We start from the raw sequence: 20,929 nt of genomic DNA, 5'->3' as shown, positions 1-20,929 counted from the left end.
CGCATGAATTGAATCGTGATGATCTAATAAATCGACTGATATTCTTCTTTTGGAGTTTTGAAATGGTTGAAATGGATAATCTGGTGGCAAAGCTGAACACAATTTTTCTTAAGCGGCCCTTACACGTTCAATATTTCAAAATCAACGCATATTACCAAGGTGTTAGATTACGAACAACATCCGTTGATGACTCCACCAAATGACTAAAGCTATGCTACTCCAAAGTTTTCTCAACCTTCGCAAAATACTCTGTACTACATTTATGCGTTTTCCTTATCGTAAGTTTATTTTTACCGCGAATGGTATCTTTCAACAAATCGTTTTTCGAATTCAACACCACAAGTACAAATAATAATAGTAGAGCTAGGAGCTTGACTCTTCAAGCAGTTCCGACAAATAATATGTTTGCACGAATTGATTTGATAGAGGCATTCCGATTCCCGCATGCAATTGCGACAGACCTCACTCGGTTCATTGGCAGTTGTTGGGGGTAGTGTGTATCTCGTTGTTGTAGCAAGAGCTTTCCGAACTGCGGCTTCCAATGTCGTACAGGATAGATTTAAGATGGCTGGCTCGGTGTTCAATTTTTGTCTTTTAGATATGGGATGTAAATGACTGTTGTTGAGTTTCTGTAAGTTGGAGCCAACAGTGCGAGGCACATACTGAAACTTGTCGGAATTCGCATGTTTAATTATAAAATTGTCAATGCGCGCTTTAAGCGCTGCGCTGAACATCGGTTTTCTCATAGCGTTATAAAGCAGTCCTGTAAAAGGATCTGAAGGTTGTCTACCCCATTTCTCTTCCTGGGCATTATGCTTCTCTATAGTGTATTGATCTACTACCTTACCCGAAGGAAGTATCATGGGAATAGTCATAATGTCACAAGTAAGTTCATCTAGAAACTCTTCTGGTACGTCAGTGATGGTTGTTTCTGTAACAATTTTCTCCGATGGTGGCATAGAGTCATTTTTAGATACCTCATTACGTTCATACCACATTTGATGTACTTCACTTTTAATCGTCTCTGAGCAGCTCCGTGATGGTTCACCCCATATTTCGATCTTGCGAAGAACGGGAGCACACTTAGCTGTCTTCCGTATAATTATCTTAAACACAGAACTATTTGAAATCAAATGTTTCATGGTAGGAAATAATACAAATCGTTCGCCTCGTGAAGTGTCTGGACTAGTGCATGTTTCGATTCTAGTATCTGCAAATTCCATCACTTCGGCGTGCTGGGATTCTCCGTAACCAAGTTTGTCAAAAGCACCTCTTTTGTTTTGTGCATAGATCTCAACGGATGTACTTTTTAAGGCTCCTATTTGCGGCCAGATTTTAATATTTTTAACAGCTATCGGACAGAAGAGCTTAAAAATTATCTCCACAGGAGGTTTCGTTACCGAATATGCCATGAATCCTCGATCTAACTCTCGTTGATTGCTAGAAATAAGGTTCCCAACCGGATGACAATCATCCTCGACTGCATCGGTATGTACATTTGGTTGTAGTTTGTGGCTCAAAAAGTTGATCATTTGCCTACAAAAAATATAATTCATTTACCCACATTGTCGATAAGTTTTTTTCCGAAATTGTCAGAAAATCTTACGTTGTATTGATGAATATAAATTAAGAAATAAGGTTTACAATGGTTCACACTAAAATTTAATGCACTAATCCGCCTGCCTAGTATGTACATAATGCACGTAATGGACATAATGTGACTGCCAAAATATGCTACAAGATGATTTCACGAATGAACTCATGTGTTCATTCTGATGATGATTGAAGTTTATGTTTGACATTTTGTTTATGTCATCAGCTATGGTTATCAGCAACTATATTCAATCGTTAATAATGGATTTTATTAAAAGTAGTGATTATTTTGCATTTGTATTCACCTATTTAGCAAGGCATTAGACTGAAGTTTCGCTATCAGGCCAATTTTTATAATTGTAGCGTAAACAAATATATTTATGTATCTGCAAAGATGTCATCTAATTTTAAATATACATTGATAAAAATTTATAAAAATTATCAAAAATATGTGCCAGAGTTAGAATCAACCATTGTTTTGCGAGCTATTATTCAAAGTAAGTTGTTCGGTTCTTACCGTGTGTATAGAATCTAATGAGATTGAATTTTGTTAAATGTTCAGTATGTGTTCACTACATTGAGACGAAGTCCTGCTCCAAAGAAACGCTAGACCGGGCAGTTAAAAAGTTGCAAGCAGCTAATCACGATGTTCCAGAACACTTTTGTGAACTTTTTTCTGCGATATTACAGCTGATACAGCTATATTTACGTTACCCAAAAGGTATAGTAAAGGACGACGAACTGAGAGAATCACTTAAGGAACTTCGATTTCGTGATGAATGCACCGAAGATATCGTTCGAGTCTTGCACCAGCATTGCGACTCGCTAAGCTTCAGTTACCGAGAAATGCGAAATCTAAGATCGCCACCGAGGCGAATGGTTTGGCGGATTAATGTTTCTTTCCTGGACAGGTACACTACATTAGTCGTTGATAATTTGTATACTTTATTTCTTCTATGTGACTACACTTTAAAATTCATATTTCTCTACTAAAATACTACTAATGCTACCATTTGATTAATATTTTAGGTCATCTTCACTTCCGACAATCATTATACATATTCAGAAAACTGATGGTGAGTTTTTAAGTTTTGAAATGAATGAGGCCATGTTTCACAGGCTCCGTTTCAACGTAGCTTCTCTGCTACATGAATTGCAAACACTGGAAAGACGACAGAGTATGAAAAAATCGTGAAAATTTTACCTCTTTGTAGCAAGATTACATATTATTTTACCATTTCGATTCGTAAAGGTTTTGCTAGTACATAAGATAAGAATTTAATCTATAGAGAAAGCCCTATATGTGCTCGCTATAATGTTTTTTTCCGCAGAGCTGGCGCAGCTTATCAGCGGCCTGTTCGGCCGTCAAATCTCGCTGTGCCTGGCAAAGTAACTCAAACCCGACCATGAATTTGCGCACTGTGGCCGATCGAAGCAATGGAGGATAATATGTAGCATGTAAAGTCCAATGCTCATCGGCCTGCGCCGATAGATCTCCTGTCGGTGCTCCATGCCATCCCATACTGTATGGAAAGGAACATTGGAACAGATTATCGTACTTGGTTGTTAGTTCTTTGATCACGATGGATAGGTTGTTGATTTGTTGTTGACTCAAGTCCGAAATTCGTCGATTGCCGTTACGTGAAATGATCATTGTTTCAAAAGGCCAGCTTGCCCAGAACGGAACAACGACCAGCCAATCGGGATTTTCTATCACAATACGCTCCTAGAAAGGAAGTATTTTAGAGAACATTGTTTAAAATTTATAAAATGCTCACATTTTTCATCATTTCCTTCTTTGCGTAGTCGTCTAACAATGCTGTACCGTGGTTTTGATAATATTCCCGTAGCCTTTCGTCCTTGACACGCGGTTCGTTTGGCAGAAAGGAGCATGCCCAAATCTGGCAATGGGGATGAGGATTTGAGCATCCCATGCTACTTCCTTTATTCTCGAAGATCTGCACCCAACAGTATTTGGCACCTAGTGTTTTATATTCCTTTATCCATGCGTCAATTACTGAGCGAATTTCTTTTGGAGACATCAGTGGGAGTGTTTTGTTGGATTTGGGATGAAAACACATCACCTTGCATGTTCCGCGAGCGCCGCTTATCTGAAACAGTGGATCATCGCTTTTTGGTGGCAAAGGAACGTCCTCCAGCAATGCAGGAAAATCATTGGTAAACACAAATGTCGAAGTATAAACTGGATTTTTCTGAAATTTGGTAAATTATTAAAATTCTTACCGATAATAATTGTTTAGGACACGTACGACTCCGTTAGCTCGGGTCACACCCGGACAGAGTGGATTTTTGGGATCAAATTCCGCAAGGTCAATTCGCTGGGGTTGCTCCTCTTGCCCAGACCACGGTCGCATCATCCGATGCGGACTAACCAGAATCCACTGACCGGTCAACGGATTAAAACGAGTATGTTGATGCTCCGTTGGTTCAAATTTAGCCATAATTGTTCAGTCGAATATTGGATTAGCACAGTCACACGTATCATCCAGCGGTCAAAAGTAGACTGCTGGTAATCTATTCAAGTGATAGTGCAACTATAAATCAATAGACTAGTAATCTTCTTTTAGCTGATAACAGATAACCGCAATAACTATACAATACCCTCATACGATTTGCATTCATCAAGTTGTACACATAGGGGAATCTAGGGCTTTTTCGTTTACTGCAGTGGAACTGCAACCTTACATTCATGTAAAGACGAGAAATGAAAATACACAAACATGACAGCTTTCATGAAGTGTAAACACCTAAGGGCCGATTTCTTCACCCTCGCTTAACTTTTAAACCAGGTTCAGCACGATTAAGCCCGGCTTAAACAAAGCGAGGGTGACGAAATCGGCCCTAAGAGTATAAACTCAACCACGGAAAACAGAAGGGATTATACAAATTCTTTACATGAAAAATCCGACCGGGAATAATTCAATATGAATTTTGTTTATTGGAGCTTTAACCTCGATGGGTCATTCGCCCTTAAAAAATCGTATATTACATTTCGTATTTACATTTTAATTGTCTTAATTCTGCTTTATTTGTTGCCATGGTTGGCTAGGTGCGGATTAGTCCGGAGTGTCGCGGGAAACTTCTCCGCAGCTCGGAGGAGTGCGGTTGAGGGTCCGCTTGGGTTTCCATCGGGTCCCGTTGCTGGTGTTTGTAAGCTGCTGATGGAAGATTGTTGGGACTCCGGGCGGGGTGGTGGAGGGCACATACTGTGCCTGGATTGGAGTTTTCGCCGTCTAGTGGTTGTGTTGGGTCATGGGCGGCTTTTCCAGTACCGGCGAGGGGTGTGGTAGATGCAGCGATGCCAGATTTACAGACATGTCTGTATTTTACAGACTTTTGATGGTCGCCTACACTGCCGCTATATATATATATATATATATATATATATATATATATATATATATATATATATATATATATATATATATATATATATATATATATATATATATATATATATATATATATATATATATATATATATATATATATATATATATATATATATATATATATATATATATATATATATATATATATATATATATATATATATATATATATATATATATATATATATATATATATATATGGTTATCGGATCGTTTAGAAACGCGGTAGAAGTATTCGGTTGGGTTTGATTTAGTAAACTAACGATTTATTGCTACTGCCTACGGGCTTATATACAAAAGTCAAGAATCGAGAAAACAAGAAAAAATATTTTACACAGGGCAAAGGTATAGGGAATTTAAACAAATGATTTTTTTGATTTCGGTCTGTGCATCGAGCACAACAGACCAATAAACGATCACCACACAATGCATCTCGGTGGCATCAGATCGCGCATCGAGCACGGCTGATAAAGATCGATCACTCGATCGATAGCCGCTGCCTGTGCATCGAGCACGACAGATGGAGAACGATCACTGCGATGAAGCCTCGTTGATATTGCAGGTGGGTTGCGAGGGTGATGATCGTTGAGGTGCTACAGTACCCCCTTTTGAGAGAGCGCGACGATTAGTGATATCGAAGTGGAATCATCACTCGTCGTCCTGATCGAGTGAATCTCGCCGGTTGGGGCTCCGATGTTGTTGCAGCTGGACGATCGCTAACGGGTGCTGATGGCTGGTGATCGTCGAGTATGTAAGCTGGTTTCAGTCTGTCGATTGAAATGTTGACGCTCCGACCATTGATGTTGACTCGGTAGTGCTTGTCGTTTCGGCTAAGCACCTGGTATGGACCGTCGTAGGGTGGTGATAATGATGGCCTTATGGAGTCGTTGCGTACAAACACGTTTGTGCACGTTTTGAGGTTGGGGTGCACAAACACATTACCTTTTCCATGCCATGCCGTGTCAGGTGGTCGCAGCATACGCATGGCATCTCGAAGTTCATTTGCGAATTCCGATTGAGTGTTGTTGCTGGGATTTTCGTGGAAGAACTCCGACGGTATGCGAAGTGTTGTTCCATACACCATCTCTGCTGGCGAAGCACGGATGTCACCTTTGTAGACGGTACGCAATCCGAGTAGAATCATGGGAAGATGTTCGGTCCAACGGTCCGGGTTGTGGCAAAGGATGGCTGCCTTGAGAGTTCGGTGCCATCGCTCGATGATACCATTTGACTGGGGATGATAGGGCGTAGTCCGTAGGTGGCTTATTCCGAACGTTCGAACCAATTCTGTGAAGAGTGCCGACATGAACTGGCGTCCCTGGTCCGTGGTGATGTGTGTAGGTACACCAAAGCGGGATATCCAGCCTGAGACAAGGGCTTGAGCGATAGTAGGCGCTGTCATGTCCGGCACAGGTAGCGCTTCAGGCCAACGAGAAAACCTGTCGATGATGGTGAGACAGTATCGATTCCCGTTGCTTGGTGGAAAAGGACCAACGATGTCAATGTTGATATGTCGAAATCTTTCCTCAGGTGCAGTGTACCGGCGGAGGGGTGATTGGGTATGCCGGTTCACCTTTGAGCGCTGGCACTGTACACACCTTCTTGCGTAAGCGATGCTATCCTTCCGTATGTTTGGCCAAACGAATCTCTGCGTCATCAGTTTGGCTGTAGCACGGGTACCAGGATGAGAAAGTCCGTGTGTGGCTTGAAGAAACTGGTCACGAAATCTTTTCGTGATGAAGGGCCTAATGCGATCATCCGAGCAGTCGCAATACAACTGATTTGAACTGCCTGGAACAGTAAACTGTTTGAGGTTTAATGACGATTTTAATTTACCTTCCAGAATTGTTCGCAGTTCATCATCTGTTTGTTGGTCGGCGGCGAGAGCTTCAAAATTCACCGACGGCACTGCGTGCACAGCTGCGATGCGAGAGAGTAGGTCTGCGACTGCGTTCTCTTTCCCGTTCACATGTCGGATGTCGGTTGTTATTTGTCCGATGTAGTCTAGATGACGGGCTTGACGACTGGTGGCTCTTTCAGGATTCTGCTGGAATGCATACACGATCGGCTTGTGGTCGGTGTATATGTGGCAACTTCGACCTTCCAGCATATACTTGAAATGTCTTACTGCCAGGTAGATTGCGGTTAGTTCTCGATCATACGTGCTGTATTTCAGTTGGGCCTTGTCGAACTTTTTGGAAAAGAAGCCCAATGGTTGCACGTTACCATCGACAACTTGGTGTAAAACAGCTCCGGCTGCTATGCTGGATGCGTCCACCCACAAAGATAGTTCGGCGTCCTTCGCGGGGTGTGCGAGCAGCGCTGCTTGAGCGAGTTGTGTTTTGCACTGCTCAAATGCTGTCGTGGCCTCCTCTGTCCACACTAGTTGAGACCGATCGTTGCGCTTGTTCCCCGGAGTCATCTTGAGAAGTGGTATTTGAGCCACGATGGCGTTCGGGATGAACCTTCGGTAGAAGTTGATTGTGGCGAGAAAACTTTTTAGCTCCCTCACTGTTGTCGGGCGTTTGTAGTTGCTGACTGCTTCAACACGTTCGGGCAATGGGCGAATTCCATTGGCCGAGACTGAGTGGCCAACGAAAATTATATCCTTCTTCCCGAACTCACATTTTGCAACATTGATTGCTAAGTTGTGATCTTGTAGACGGGTAAACAACTGCCGAAGATGCTCACGATGTTCCTCTGCTGACGATGATGCGATGAAAATATCATCAATATATGGGAACACGAAGTCCAATCCTCGTAGTACCTCGTGTATGAGCCGTTGGAAGGTTTGAGCGGCATTCCGAAGTCCGAACGTCATGTATGTGAATTCGAACAGTCCAAACGGCGTGGTGATCGCAGTCTTCGGGATGTCGTCTTGATGTATGGGGACTTGATGAAATGCCTTCTGCAAGTCAACCTTGGAAAAAATGGTTTTTCCTTGCAGAATGGTAGTAAAGTCCTGCAGGTATGGTAGTGGGTACCGATCGGGGATGGTTTGAGCGTTCAGCGCACGATAATCTCCACACGGGCGCCAGGTTCCATCCGCTTTTTTCACCATGTGAAGTGGGCTGGCCCAGCTGCTGGACGAGGGGCGGCATATTCCCAGTTGCATCAAATGTTCGAACTCTGTGCGCGCTGCTGCTAGTTTGTCTGATGAAAGACGTCTCGGCCGGGCGTATGATGGCTGACCGGTGGTTTCGATGCGATGCACTGTTGATGATGCACTCACTGTACCGGGTGCTGCTAGTTTGGTGATGGATGGGAATTCTGCCAGCAGCTCGGCGTAGGGGCATGACGTGCTGAATGTTTTTATAGAGTACTCACTCGTCCGTGTCAAAATTGCCATCGCTTCCAGCTTCGTGGTATTGTCGATGAGACGATGACGTTTTAAATCAATCAGCAGGTCGTAGTGGCAAATGAAATCTGCACCGATGATCCCTGATGACACGTCTGCGATGAGGAATGTCCACAGAAATTCACGCCGGAGGCCAAGACTAACCTTCAGCATAACTTCTCCGTACACTTTAATCGGTGTTCCGTTAGCGGCGAACAATTTAAATGACGTTGGTTTCATCCGGGTTGATTTGAGATCTCTCGGGATGACGGACACATCCGCACCGGTGTCGATGAGGAATTTCATGTTGGTAATTGTGTCCGAGATCTTAAGGCGAAATAGTGTGGCTGTGTCGGAAAGTTCGCCAATTTCCAACGCAGGATCAACTGGACGACGTCATTGTTGGTTGCTGGGCTTGGTTGCTAGTCCGAAGGAACACGGTTTACGGCACCGTCGTGCTTCCCCTCCGTACTTAGAGTGGTACCAGCAGACGTCATAGGACGGTTCATTATCACGAAATTTACTCACTTTGCTTCGGCTGCGGGAACGTGATCGCTCCCGTGGGTTTTCGCTTGAGCGGAACATTTTGTTGATCATCCTGGTCAGTTGAGCGATTTCCCGCTGGAGCGTTTCAATTCTGTCAGGAGGCGATTCTGTTGTAACTTTAGCGGTCGCTGCTGGTGTGCTCGGTGCGCTCGCACCGATGGTGTTGATGCTACGAAGGCCCATGGATTCCACGATGGCATCTGCGATGGTAGCTTTTTCTGTCGGGTCCCCCTTGGAGGCAATCACGGCAGCTTGGGCATGCGGTGGAAGTCTGGAGGCCCACAGGTCGAGCAGCACGGGTTCACAAAACGAATTTCCAGCCACTCTCCTCATTTCGTTGAAAAGTTGGCTCGGTTTCATGTCACCAAGCGGCATATCAGACAATACGAGCTGCAAACGTTTCTGCTGACTGTCGGCGAAGTGTTCAATCAGCTTCATCTTGATATACACGTACTTGTTGGCAGGCGGGACGGCTTCAATAATGGAACGTAACTCCGTCAACTTGCTTGGTGGCACTTGTGCCATGACGATGTTGTACTTCTTGGTGTCGTGGGCATTTCCAATACCGGAAGCGGCAAACCAGAACTCCAATGACATGAAGTATGACTCGATGTTGGATTGCGTCATCACCGGCGGGCTCAGTCGTGGCAGGTTTAGGGTGTCCACGTTGGCTTCCTGCTGCTGTTCCGGTACCGCTGGGTTGCCTGCTCCAGTGCCTGGTTTGTCCTCGTTCACCATTTTTTTAAAACGGGGTCACCAATTTATGGTTATCGGATCGTTTAGAAACGCGGTAGAAGTATTCGGTTGGGTTTGATTTAGTAAACTAACGATTTATTGCTACTGCCTACGGGCTTATATACAAAAGTCAAGAATCGAGAAAACAAGAAAAAATATTTTACACAGGGCAAAGGTATAGGGAATTTAAACAAATGATTTTTTTGATTTCGGTCTGTGCATCGAGCACAACAGACCAATAAACGATCACCACACAATGCATCTCGGTGGCATCAGATCGCGCATCGAGCACGGCTGATAAAGATCGATCACTCGATCGATAGCCGCTGCCTGTGCATCGAGCACGACAGATGGAGAACGATCACTGCGATGAAGCCTCGTTGATATTGCAGGTGGGTTGCGAGGGTGATGATCGTTGAGGTGCTACATATATATATATATATATATATATATATATATATATATATATATATATATATATATATATATATATATATATATATATATATATATATATATCTATATATATATATATATATATATATATATATATATATATATATATATATATATATATATATATATATATATATATATATATATATATATATATATATATATATATATATATATATATATATATATATATATATATATATATATATATATATATATATATATATATATATATATATAGAATAATTTGACCCGAATACAAATGATTCCTTCACAATTCACTAATTTCAAGTTACTTTTAAAGTAATAACCTAGTGTAAATAGGATTTACACAACCATCTACAGACTTTTACAGACATTTTAATTATTCTTCTACAGATATTTCACAAAAACATGTTGCATCGCTGGGTAGATGGCCCATTGCCAGAGGGGTCGTGGTGGGTTTCTGATCAGATGTTGTCGAACAGACCGGCGTCTTTAAGGAAGAACTCAATTTGAATTGTTTTGGACGGGGATTTTATTAGATTTGAAATACGGTGCTAGTTCGATACCACCGATATTTTTTAGAAGCAGAAATTTGTTTAGTTTACCATTTATCTAACAGTGTCATTCTAATCGAGCACGAGACCCGCAATAGTCCTCGTTCGAGAACCGAGATACTGTTTTCAAAGACCTGCAATAAAAATCTTAATGGAATAACCAAAATATGATTACAAAAAATCTACTAATGATGCGCAAAAGAAAATGAAGGGGACGGACATAGCTTAGTTGATAAATCGATTGCCTTGTACGCAGCTCACCTGGGTTCGATTCCCAACCCTGCAAAAGTCTTTATTTCATACTTTGTTTCAATATAATTTCAAAGACCACATGAAATACGTTTTGACGGATTTCCATGTGAAATTCAAAGAAAACTTATTTGTTTTACTTTTAACATGAAACGAACATGAAAGTGATGTTTAATTTCTTATGGTTTTATCGTGTGGATTATTTTCAAAGTATGACTGCGCCACAACCCGCCTTGGAAATAAATCTGGCTGCCGGCAGACATCCGACATGCTTCTGGCGGCTGTCAAAATTTCCAAAATGGCACTGCCAGAATTTACCAAACGCACAGGCGACTAGGCGGGTTAATGCCCAGTTTACATTAGTGCTGGTTGCCATCTGCTGGTGCCAGCATGCTGCCAACCAGCACGCTACCAGCATAATGTAAACGCTTGCCAGCAGCTGGCACCAGCAGATGGCATGCGTTTACATTATGCTGGTAGCATGCTGGCATCAGCAGATGGCAACCAGCACTAATGTCAACGCTACATAAACTAGATGCTGGCGATCGGTAGGCTATTGAAACTTTTTTCTAGGCTACCCGCAGTAACTTGCCGTTTACTGTAAAAGTAGTGTGGGTAGTGATACTCCTGCCAGCAATTAAGATTTCTCACTGAGAAACAAAAATATGCATAGTTAGCATACTTTCTATTCCCGTCTCTTTTCTTCTGCTGTGATTTTTATGCATTTTCATGCATAAACTTCTAATAAGTATTCAATGAGTGGATAGACCGAATATGTCCAATGCATAAAATTTACAGCAGAAGAAACGAGAGGCAGATAAAAAAGTATGCTATCGATGCATAAATAAAATTCTGCGTGCTGACAACCACAGATGCAAAGTCAAACCAAAGGAGTTTGGTTTGTTTGCCTCACGAAATACCTAACCTCAACCGGTTTTTGCAGTGTATTTTTTTTTGTTTTCCTCACGTAATAATTCCGCACCGTTTCTGCAAGCTATCAAAACCAGCCCCCTGGCAACCCTATACCATCATATGGAGTTTGACAGCGACCTACATATATGGGGCGTTATAGCTATAAAGCCCCAAACAAAGAATTATGTTACGGCACTATGCTCGATATTCAAGCATTATACACGACGTTTTGCATCTTGTGGGATGATTTAATATCATTTCATTCAGAAAATCGACATTTTGTAACTAAATACAGCTTCTAATCATTCGGTTCAAAATCATTGTTTTGCCTTTCATGGCAGTGATGCTGGCTGTACAGAGACGTCGTCCTTGACAGGAGGCTGATCAAAACACATATATTTCAAGTGATAGATATCCATTTGTTTGAATTTCACCATGTTTACGTCTTCGTCTTTAAAGATGGCTAGTTAGTTTTAGAAGTACTGGTACTTGGCACTTATGAAATTTTTAAGTAACTCTAAGATTTATACGATATGTAAATTATTGCGTAGGAATATAAAAATTTATTTTAGAATTCCTTTGAGATTCCCAATTGCACAGTGTGCGTTTGTTTCGTCAAAATAAAAAGGTATATTTTATTTGTCTAATAATATTGCCAAGTTAACATATATTGTTAGATAAGTTGACATTTTGTTGGATCCAATTTGGGAGAGTCCGATACTTCTAAAAGTGCTTGCAATCAGCTACACTGACGCAAATCTACTTAAGAATTTCATAAGTCGCAACTTATGAAGCTACACAATTTTGATTTCATTGGACGCTTATGCATTTCATAAGTTCGCCCTATGGAATTTATAGACGTATGTAATGATGTCCATAATCGTATTATTGTGCAAATGTCATAATTTTACCATATGAAATCAGTGAAAATAGCAAACTAGGCATTTTGGGAAGTGGATTGAATTTAATGTTCTTTTTTTAAATTTGGGGACATGAAATATAAGTAAAAATTCTTCTTAACTCATTGCTTCATATTTTACATTACTTTCATAAGAAATGTATTGAATTTTCTTAAACTTTCAAGACTTCTTTTTCATTCATTTACAGCTTATTGTAAATGTTATGAGACTTCACAAACTCATCAAAACATCAAACTAGAGATAAGTGCTCCTTATTCATGTGAATTAATTCGTTTAAATAAAAAATATATATCATAAAATGAAAAATATGATGCTGAGTTAATATTTTCTCGAACTAGCGCCATATGATGTATCTATGGATTTCATAACATCTCATTTATTAAATTTATATTCAAGCATGATAAGCACAGTCGCATGAAAGTTATAAAGATGGCTTAAAAATTTCATTAGCATGTCTTATGAAAATTCTAAATGACTCGATGGCCATTTTTTCCTCCGAGTCATAAGTCAAACTTATGATTTTCATATGGGATACTTGTGGCGCCGAATCATAAGTGATTCTTATGGAATTCATTAGTTATTTTATCTCGGTGTAGGTGGTACCAACAATTGATTAGAGATAAACTCAAGATAGAGTGGCCAGAGATTTTCCATGTACCATCCAAATAAGACCCCTCGTTAAAGCCACAACAGCTTGATAAATTTGTTGGCTTAACCCTCATATTATTTGAGATTAAAAATTATATATCTGCGTGAACGTAGAGCATGCTCGTTTTGGATACGTGATATTACTTTTAAACTTTTAGCCTGTACACTTGTTGCCTGTTTAACATAATGTGTTTTATTCCATTTTCAAATCTTACGAGCTAACCTAGCTAACCTGACTTAAACTATTCTATGTACATCAAAATGGGAGGAGTCAGTTACAATTTCAAAGTACATAATTATGTACGGGTAGCGTAAAAAAGGGAAAACAAATCAATGAATCAATGTGTTATGCGAATCTCTGACACAGTGGACCATTATTTTCTTCGCAAATCGTGGGAATCAAATGATCATGTCCCATTTAAACCTGATATGGCTCGCTAAATGCGTTAACATCCCAACTCGCTTGGTGTCCTCTAGTTGTTGTGCAATTTGTGGTGGAGATGAAATGTACAGTTCTCTAATCAACAATGGTTAGAATAGCACAAGTCAATCTCCAACATAAACGTACAGCAACTATGAATTTATCTCGACTAATGCAGGAAGGTAAAGCTTCCATAGCATTGGTTCAAGAACCGTATTTCCATAAAGGAAACTTCTATTTTGGAAAGTTACTTAACACTGCCTTCATTGCTTACAACAAGACAGGCATGACTAACCCACGTGAAATGCCTCGTGCTTGCATTCTTGCAAATAAGGCTATTGACGCGTGTCTCATATCGGAGCTCACAACTCGCGATATCTGTGTTGTCACAGTTACATTGACTGTCGGAAACGTAGACAAAAAATATATATATTGTTCAGCATACCTACCGCATAACGAATCATCTCCTTCTGATGATTTCAAAAGCGTTGTATCATATTGTAGCAGAAATGGGCTTCCGCTCATTATTGGCAGTGATGCGAATGCTCATCACATCATTTGGGGCAGCTCAGACATCAATCTGAGAGGCTCTGAACTGATGGAGTACATAAGTAGCACAAATCTCCATATTCTGAATGTGGGAAACCGACCAACTTTTGCGAGGTCTGGGAGGGAGGAGGTGTTAGACATAACACTTTGCTCTGATAGAATTTTGCATGAACTGGGAAATTGGCAGGTTCCAAATGAAACTGAACCGTCTCTATCCGATCATAAATATATATTTTTCGAGCATTTTGATGTCACCTTCAATGTGGTGACATATCGTAATCCTAAGTCTACAAACTGGGACCTCTTTTTGGAAAACATAGCGACTAAATTTCATGGATATTTTCCAACAATTAGTCAACTAGACGACTTAGATGACGTCGTGGATACGACAAACTCATTCATATTAGCATCCTACGAAGAAGCTTGTCCACTTCGTACTGTTAAATCGACTAGGGGAACCCCTTGGTGGAGGGCTGAGCTTGATAGAATGAAGAAAGTTATGAGAAGAGCTTGGAACCGGCGTCAGCGTGATGACTCCAGGGCTTTTAGGTCAGCTCGTAGTGCATATAAGAAATGTCTTAGATCTGCAGAACGGGCTGGCTGGCAAAGCCTATGCACTAATGTCTCTAGTCTGAACGAGGCTAGCAGATTAAATAAAATTCTCTCCAAATCGAATGATTTTCAGATGAACTCCTTGAAAACCAGAGATGGTGTTTATGTGACAGACGAAAAAGATGTTCTTAATTGTCTCTTCGACACACACTTTCCAGGTTGTATCGATCCGGAGTTGATCAATGTTCACAGATCTCATTCTGGTGATTCGGACTCGTGGGCGCTAGCACGCACATTGGTTTCCACTGAATCGGTCAAGTGGGCAGTTGACAGCTTTGCTCCATACAAATCACCCGGAAAAGATGGAATACTTCCCGTGCTACTGCAAAAGGGATTTGATATTCTTAAACATGTCTTGAAAAAGATTTTGCTTTCCAGTCTTGCTACCGGGTATATCCCGAAAGCATGGCGAGAAATAACTGTTAGATTTATTCCCAAAGGGGGGCGCTCAAGCTATGAAGAAGCCAAGAGTTTTAGGCCTATCAGCTTAAGTTCTTTTCTTCTGAAAGCTTTGGAACGGATAATCGATCATCACATCAGGAACGTTAGTTTAGTTGAATATCCTCTGCACAAAATGCAACATGCATATCAGTGTGGGAAATCCACGATCACTCTGCTTCACGATGTTGTTTACAACATTGAGAAAGCCTTCTCGCTCAAGCAATCTAGCTTGGGTGTATTCCTAGATATTGAGGGTGCTTTTGACAATGTGTCCTTCCAGTCTATTCTGGAAGCGACGCGCGGTCATGGGATACCTGCATGTATCTCAGGTTGGATAAACGCAATGCTTAGTAACCGCATACTTTGCTCGTCACTGCGACAGGCTGAGATACGGAAGTTGAGTATTTGCGGTTGTCCTCAGGGCGGCGTTCTGTCACCTTTGTTATGGAACTTAGTAGCTGACGGCTTGTTGAAGAAACTCAATGAGCTTGGATTTCCAACCTACGGGTTTGCTGACGATTACCAAATACTAATTACTGGATTTTGCATCGGAACAATCTTTGACTTGATGCAACAGGCATTAAGAGCTGTCGAACAGTGGTGTCGACAAGTTAAACTATCAGTTAACCCAAGCAAAACTTCAATGGTTCTTTTCACGAAGAAGCGAATAACAACCATGGTTTTTATGACCTGTGACCTGAGAAGGATTCACATTGGTGCATGTAGGGATTGGTTTTGTGGGAATAATTTGTGATGCTAGAAAGTAAGTCCGTTACACTCGAACCAGTCGAGAAATATTCAAATATTCATGGGTAAATATATGTAATATGTTTGATTTGACGAATTATAATTTATTTATGACGATTTCTTTACACCGGAATGGAATATCCTGGAAGCAGCATTCACAACGTTCATATCGGCATCGATCCAACTGTGCAGAAAATAAATAATGAAAACAAATATATAATTTGAAATTAAATAATTATTAATTGTTAATTGTTTCTATTGAATTTCATATGTTTGTAACTCGGAACTCAATAAAGGGACATTTAAATTACAATAACGCAACATTAAATTGCTTTAGAAATGTTATTGATTGTCAAGTGGAGGATTCATTGGTTTTTAATATGCAGAACACTTTAAATTCACGTGTTTGGCTATTGAAATGGTGATCCATCGTGATGGATGAATCTCAAGTGTTTCGCATATGAATTTCGTGTGGATTATTTATTTTATAGCACAGATCTAAGTGCGAAACACTGTCTTGACAATAACGTGAGAATTATTTTCAGTGTGGTTGGCCATCTTATTCCAACCTCACTGAAAGAAATGCCAGATTTGCAGACATGTCTGCACATTCGCTGACTTTAAATTTCAGCTGCAGATTTTTTCGATGAGGCAGATTTTTTAATTTGGTTGCAGATATTTACAGTTTATTTTTTTAGTTTTAGTTTTTTTTAGTTTTTTTTAGTTTGGTTGCAGATATTTACAGATTTTTGAAAATAAAGGCTTTTGGTTACACTAGTTTCAAATTATAGCTTTATCTATTTTAGGCATTTTTGGTATACTTCCCAGACTTTAAAAATTATTATTTGCAGGCATTTGAAAAAAAGTATCTGGCATCTCTGTGGCGAGTCTTTATTCACTATAATTCAGTGTCTTTAGTAAACGTTGAACTGTCAAGAAAAGTGAGGTTAAATGTGTCATTAAAGAACCTAATGATGGTTTGAGCTTGTAGTCATTGGTACCAAATAAATGTAAATCGCCGATATGAATAAATCGAACCTGGAAACTCCCACAAGAAGACCCCTTAGGAGACTCGGTCTGCAACGATCTCTCAAAATGCTTAAACCGGTAAGTTTATATAGTTTTTGTTGTAATTTTATTGCGTGCTATAAGGTCAATAATTATTTGGTTCAGAAATTATAAACGTTTTTACATCCATTTGAATTTGTTGTAGTTTTCTGATTTAATTGTAACTGTAAATTTATTAGCTTACGATAACCTGTTGGTTACATTTGTATACCTTATGATAGGTCAAGGAAGAAACTGTTATATTATATTATAACATTGGGATACTACAGAGCTACTGCTGCTTATTTCTAATTGTGATTTAATAATCTGGATATAAAAAATTCAATAAAATTGCTTTGTTCCCGAACCCGAAAAAAACCCAGGCCATAATCTTCTGTAAAACAGGCACAGTAACCCCGAACACTGAAATAGTTTTTTGCTCAGAAACCATCCAGATAGCAGGAAAAGTTGTAAATCTGGGTCTGCATATAGATAACAATCTTCGCTGGTCGTCTCAAGTCAACAGCGTCACTGCAAAAATTTTCGGGACTTTGCACACTTTCCGTAAATTTGCTCCCGTTCTGCCAACCGCCACCAGGAAGAAACTTGTTCAAGCCGTCATAGTTCCTTTCCTGACCTACTGTGATGTCGTGTACTATCCGGGTCTATCAGTAGCACAAAAAGAACAGCTTAACCGTTGCTTCAAAGCATCCGTTCGATTTGTTTACAACTTGCGTCGAAGAGAATCTACCGACACGGTGCGTAGTTCAATACTTGGACATGAACTCGACACAAACTATCAACACCGAATCCTCTGTTTTATGCTACAAAGATACTCCGGCAATCTACCAGAATATATCCAACAACATCTGCAAAGAGGCCAACTAAACCGTACGAGAAGCTTCATCGTTCCACAACACACCACTTCGGGAAGAAAAAGCGTGCTCGTTGCTGGTGCTATCGCCTGGAATGAACTACCTCTAGCCCTGAGGCAACAACCGAACGCTGTCGCGTTCAAAACTGCCCTTAGAAGGCGTTAAACTAAACTAATTATCATTTGTAACCACTAGTTTTCAAAATGTATGTATCTCAATCGTAGCTTCCTTGACCTGACAAATGGTACAACCACCAGGGTATCGTTAATGCTAAATAAATTACAAATTACTAAATTACTAAATTGCAATTAGAAATCATAAATCTCAAAAAATTTACGTTTAGATGTCAATTAGAAATGAGTAATTGGTGTAAAGGTTTCTCTTTTTAATTTTCATTCATTCCCTCCAGCATCAATCGATCACTGTTCATGGATGTCTTACCGCATCATCAAATACGGAACCCTTAACGGATTACATCGCCCAAACTCCGCCTTTGCTGCACTCAATCACACCTTCATGTTCAGCAGAAGATGAACTCGCAGAGGCTCCAAAGCATACACTTACTAGATCTGAAACATTGAAAACTCCCTCCAATATCCGCTCTAGTTTAAAGCGAACCCGTCTGTCTTTGAGTCAAACTTGGAAAAATAGAGTTATTAACAAGAAAGAACTGAATATAAAACGACGAAAACTATTAGATGAAGTTGAGGCATATTCCGAATCAACTGAAAAAGTAACTTCATTAAAGTCTGATGAATCAACCAGTGATAAACGTGAAGCGATGCACTCAACCAACGTACATGAAAAAATAGTTGAACTAAAGAAAAGTATCAACATATGGAGACAAGGCTGCGTACAAGCGTTAAACGACCTCCAGGAAAGACGTGGTACAGGGAACATGACATCTCTTTTGAGTATGTTGCAAATACCGCATGATTTGGTCAACTACGATACCACTGATGAGCTGTTTTTGGATCCAGATTAACATAATATCTCTTCTAAAGACCATGTCTTGTTTGTCATCGAATTGTTATTCAGTTATATTCATTGAACAGTCTTCCCTCGAAGTGAATATTGTTACAATGAATAAAATCGTCTCAAATCAAACTACAGATAACTTTTTCTACTAGTGTATTTCAAACTAGCATAAACCTTACATATTTCAATATTTATGAGGCCGAATCGGTTTTTCTGGATCGAACAACTTCGGATCCTCGAGAAACTCAACTGCTTTATGATAAGTTGGCATAAAACCTGCGTTTTGTGCTTTGATAATTTCTGCTTCCACTTGATCTTGACGCGCTTTGCATAAGCCAGTTATATGTTTGCCATATATGCGTCCGGTGTACGAACTTTGGAACTGTGAAAGTAGCTGAACATTTTTGTAATCGGGCGTAATGTTGTGCTTACACAAAATACATTGAACACGTTCTTTGGCGAACGGATTTTCCAATTCAACAGGAGCATCGGGATCAGCGACAGAAGATTGATGTCTTCGCCAGTAAGCACTAGCTACACGACTTGCTTTGCAGTTTATATAACCTGTAACCCGTACAATTTTGGTATTAGTTAATACGTTACGAATATTTGACCATGTCTTACCATCTTTTGGAAGAAGTGTTGAAATTTTAGTTAGTATTTGAAGCATTTTACTTATTTTTGATTACAGAATATAATAAACTATTTGAACGCAATACCCGGCAAGATTGTTCGAAGTGGTCGAATCCTCTTAGGTCGAAACGAACTTTTCGATTTTAACCAAATCTAGACAAACATATCAAATGGTCCTATAAATGCTCTCATATACGCAGGGCGTATAAGCTAACAGTCAAAATTCTCTTTGAAAGAGAATTTCGAACAAACCATTGATCGCCGATGACCGCCGTTATTAATAAACAAAAGAGAAAATTTTTATCTTTCGTTAACTGGTGCGAACTGTGCTCATAGAGAACAGACATCCATGATCGAACAAAAATATTTAAAAAACGTGTATGTATAAACATTTGAATTAATATACGATAAACACTAGCGCCGCCACACCAACCTATCCCAACTATCCGTCAAATCCATTCCAGAACCGGTTCGAAATCCTAACAATGCTCCATTTTTTAAATGTACACAATACAACAAATTACTGTGTAATTTATTGTCAACAATTGTACACGGTAACTTATGATAACATTGAATTAGATTAATGAAGAATAAAGGATAATGTGAAACTTGAATACTCAAACATTCAACAATAGGATTGTATTTGTTAACACAAATAACATACTGTCACTGCCTTATGTGGCTACGCCACATCGTTTCATTCGGGTGCTAAACTAAACTAGGGATAGCCCCTATGTTTGAGTATACCGGGCAAACGAGTGGATCACAGATTCGCTTGCACTTTCGTCAGCAAAAACAAGATCAGCAGCTTTGCGCCACTTCGAATCTTTGGACTCGGCTATGCGACCAAGCCGCATCATGCTACCTACATCCCAAACGTCACTTTCTTATGCGCAATACCACTGTTAGTACGGTTACTAGGAACAACTTATTTTTTCAGTTTAAATTACTTTAAAGCTTTCCCCCTGATTTTTTTTTTCATTGCTTGTTGCAAAATAGGTCATTTTCGAAAAAGCCGCGATTCGGAACATTTACCTAAGGTATTTTTGACTTAACACTATTCATCTCTGTCTCTATTCTCTGTTATGTTGAATCGAATAGACAACTTTGTCGGACATCACGCTCACCCGGGTAATGCAGAAGAGATAAACAAACAATAGCTGATCAGAAATGTTTCATGGACTGCCTAGTTCCTATTCGCCATTCTTGTTGTAGTTGAAAACTGGAAAATCCAACCGTTTGAATCGTTCTTTATGTTGTTACGCACCGTCTTCTGAA

At 39.9% G+C, this 20,929-nt stretch overlaps 6 protein-coding genes across 7 annotated transcripts; 2 read left to right on the top strand and 4 right to left on the bottom strand.

Annotated features, from left to right (window-relative positions):
- Positions 1 to 259: 259 nt before the first annotated feature.
- LOC131676683 (RING finger protein 37) lies at positions 260 to 1,760 on the bottom strand. Its single transcript, XM_058955935.1, has 2 exons — positions 1,607 to 1,760; positions 260 to 1,536 (listed from the first exon to the last, which is right to left on the bottom strand). The coding sequence occupies exon 2, from the start codon at positions 1,530 to 1,532 to the stop codon at positions 291 to 293; it is 1,242 nt and encodes a 413-aa protein (XP_058811918.1). The 5' UTR covers positions 1,533 to 1,536; positions 1,607 to 1,760; the 3' UTR covers positions 260 to 290.
- A 35-nt stretch (positions 1,761 to 1,795) lies between these two features.
- LOC131676702 (COMM domain-containing protein 5) lies at positions 1,796 to 2,844 on the top strand. Its single transcript, XM_058955960.1, has 3 exons — positions 1,796 to 2,090; positions 2,156 to 2,504; positions 2,623 to 2,844. Exons 1-3 carry the CDS (start codon positions 1,988 to 1,990, stop codon positions 2,786 to 2,788), a joined length of 618 nt encoding a protein of 205 aa, XP_058811943.1. The 5' UTR covers positions 1,796 to 1,987; the 3' UTR covers positions 2,789 to 2,844.
- On the bottom strand, positions 2,515 to 4,273 carry LOC131676691 (probable galactose-1-phosphate uridylyltransferase). 2 transcript variants are annotated; one of them, XR_009303227.1, is made up of 4 exons: positions 3,864 to 4,273; positions 3,372 to 3,806; positions 2,817 to 3,319; positions 2,515 to 2,755 (listed from the first exon to the last, which is right to left on the bottom strand). XR_009303227.1 is itself a non-coding variant. In XM_058955948.1 (3 exons), the coding sequence occupies exons 1-3, from the start codon at positions 4,053 to 4,055 to the stop codon at positions 2,891 to 2,893; spliced, it is 1,056 nt and encodes a 351-aa protein (XP_058811931.1). In that variant the 5' UTR covers positions 4,056 to 4,271; the 3' UTR covers positions 2,515 to 2,890. The 2 variants fall into 2 exon arrangements, 1 of the variants encoding a protein (XP_058811931.1); XM_058955948.1 differs by having other exon boundaries at positions 2,515 to 3,319; positions 3,864 to 4,271.
- A 4,466-nt stretch (positions 4,274 to 8,739) lies between these two features.
- On the bottom strand, positions 8,740 to 9,627 carry LOC131676000 (uncharacterized). The gene has a single exon (XM_058955124.1). It carries the CDS (start codon positions 9,625 to 9,627, stop codon positions 8,740 to 8,742), a length of 888 nt encoding a protein of 295 aa, XP_058811107.1.
- Positions 9,628 to 17,053: 7,426 nt separating this feature from the next.
- Positions 17,054 to 19,147, top strand: LOC131676656 (uncharacterized). Its single transcript, XM_058955884.1, has 2 exons — positions 17,054 to 17,225; positions 18,450 to 19,147. Exons 1-2 carry the CDS (start codon positions 17,142 to 17,144, stop codon positions 19,023 to 19,025), a joined length of 660 nt encoding a protein of 219 aa, XP_058811867.1. The 5' UTR covers positions 17,054 to 17,141; the 3' UTR covers positions 19,026 to 19,147.
- Positions 19,148 to 19,154: 7 nt separating this feature from the next.
- Positions 19,155 to 19,780, bottom strand: LOC131676671 (small ribosomal subunit protein bS18m). The gene is made up of 2 exons (XM_058955910.1): positions 19,643 to 19,780; positions 19,155 to 19,582 (listed from the first exon to the last, which is right to left on the bottom strand). The coding sequence occupies exons 1-2, from the start codon at positions 19,686 to 19,688 to the stop codon at positions 19,203 to 19,205; spliced, it is 426 nt and encodes a 141-aa protein (XP_058811893.1). The 5' UTR covers positions 19,689 to 19,780; the 3' UTR covers positions 19,155 to 19,202.
- Positions 19,781 to 20,929: the final 1,149 nt, after the last annotated feature.

The sequence above is a fragment of the Topomyia yanbarensis genome, chromosome 1, assembly GCF_030247195.1.
Source record: "Topomyia yanbarensis strain Yona2022 chromosome 1, ASM3024719v1, whole genome shotgun sequence".
Lineage (NCBI taxonomy): Eukaryota > Metazoa > Arthropoda > Insecta > Diptera > Culicidae > Topomyia > Topomyia yanbarensis.
Note: the sequence above shows the minus strand (reverse complement) of the source record. Positions and strands in the feature narration are given on the sequence as shown.

Coding starts and splice junctions, on each gene's coding strand:
- LOC131676683 (XM_058955935.1), bottom strand. CDS start 1,532: ATGATCAACTTTTTGAGCCACAAACTACAACCAAATGTACATACCGAT.
- LOC131676702 (XM_058955960.1), top strand. CDS start 1,988: ATGTCATCTAATTTTAAATATACATTGATAAAAATTTATAAAAATTAT. Junction 2,091..2,155: donor TTTGCGAGCTATTATTCAAA/GTAAGTTGTTCG, acceptor TTAAATGTTCAG/TATGTGTTCACTACATTGAG. Junction 2,505..2,622: donor AATGTTTCTTTCCTGGACAG/GTACACTACATT, acceptor TTAATATTTTAG/GTCATCTTCACTTCCGACAA.
- LOC131676691 (XM_058955948.1), bottom strand. CDS start 4,055: ATGGCTAAATTTGAACCAACGGAGCATCAACATACTCGTTTTAATCCG. Junction 3,807..3,863: donor TGACCCGAGCTAACGGAGTC/GTACGTGTCCTA, acceptor ACCAAATTTCAG/AAAAATCCAGTTTATACTTC. Junction 3,320..3,371: donor AGAAGGAAATGATGAAAAAT/GTGAGCATTTTA, acceptor CTTCCTTTCTAG/GAGCGTATTGTGATAGAAAA.
- LOC131676000 (XM_058955124.1), bottom strand. CDS start 9,627: ATGGTGAACGAGGACAAACCAGGCACTGGAGCAGGCAACCCAGCGGTA.
- LOC131676656 (XM_058955884.1), top strand. CDS start 17,142: ATGAATAAATCGAACCTGGAAACTCCCACAAGAAGACCCCTTAGGAGA. Junction 17,226..18,449: donor CTCTCAAAATGCTTAAACCG/GTAAGTTTATAT, acceptor CATTCCCTCCAG/CATCAATCGATCACTGTTCA.
- LOC131676671 (XM_058955910.1), bottom strand. CDS start 19,688: ATGCTTCAAATACTAACTAAAATTTCAACACTTCTTCCAAAAGATG. Junction 19,583..19,642: donor AACACTTCTTCCAAAAGATG/GTAAGACATGGT, acceptor TACGGGTTACAG/GTTATATAAACTGCAAAGCA.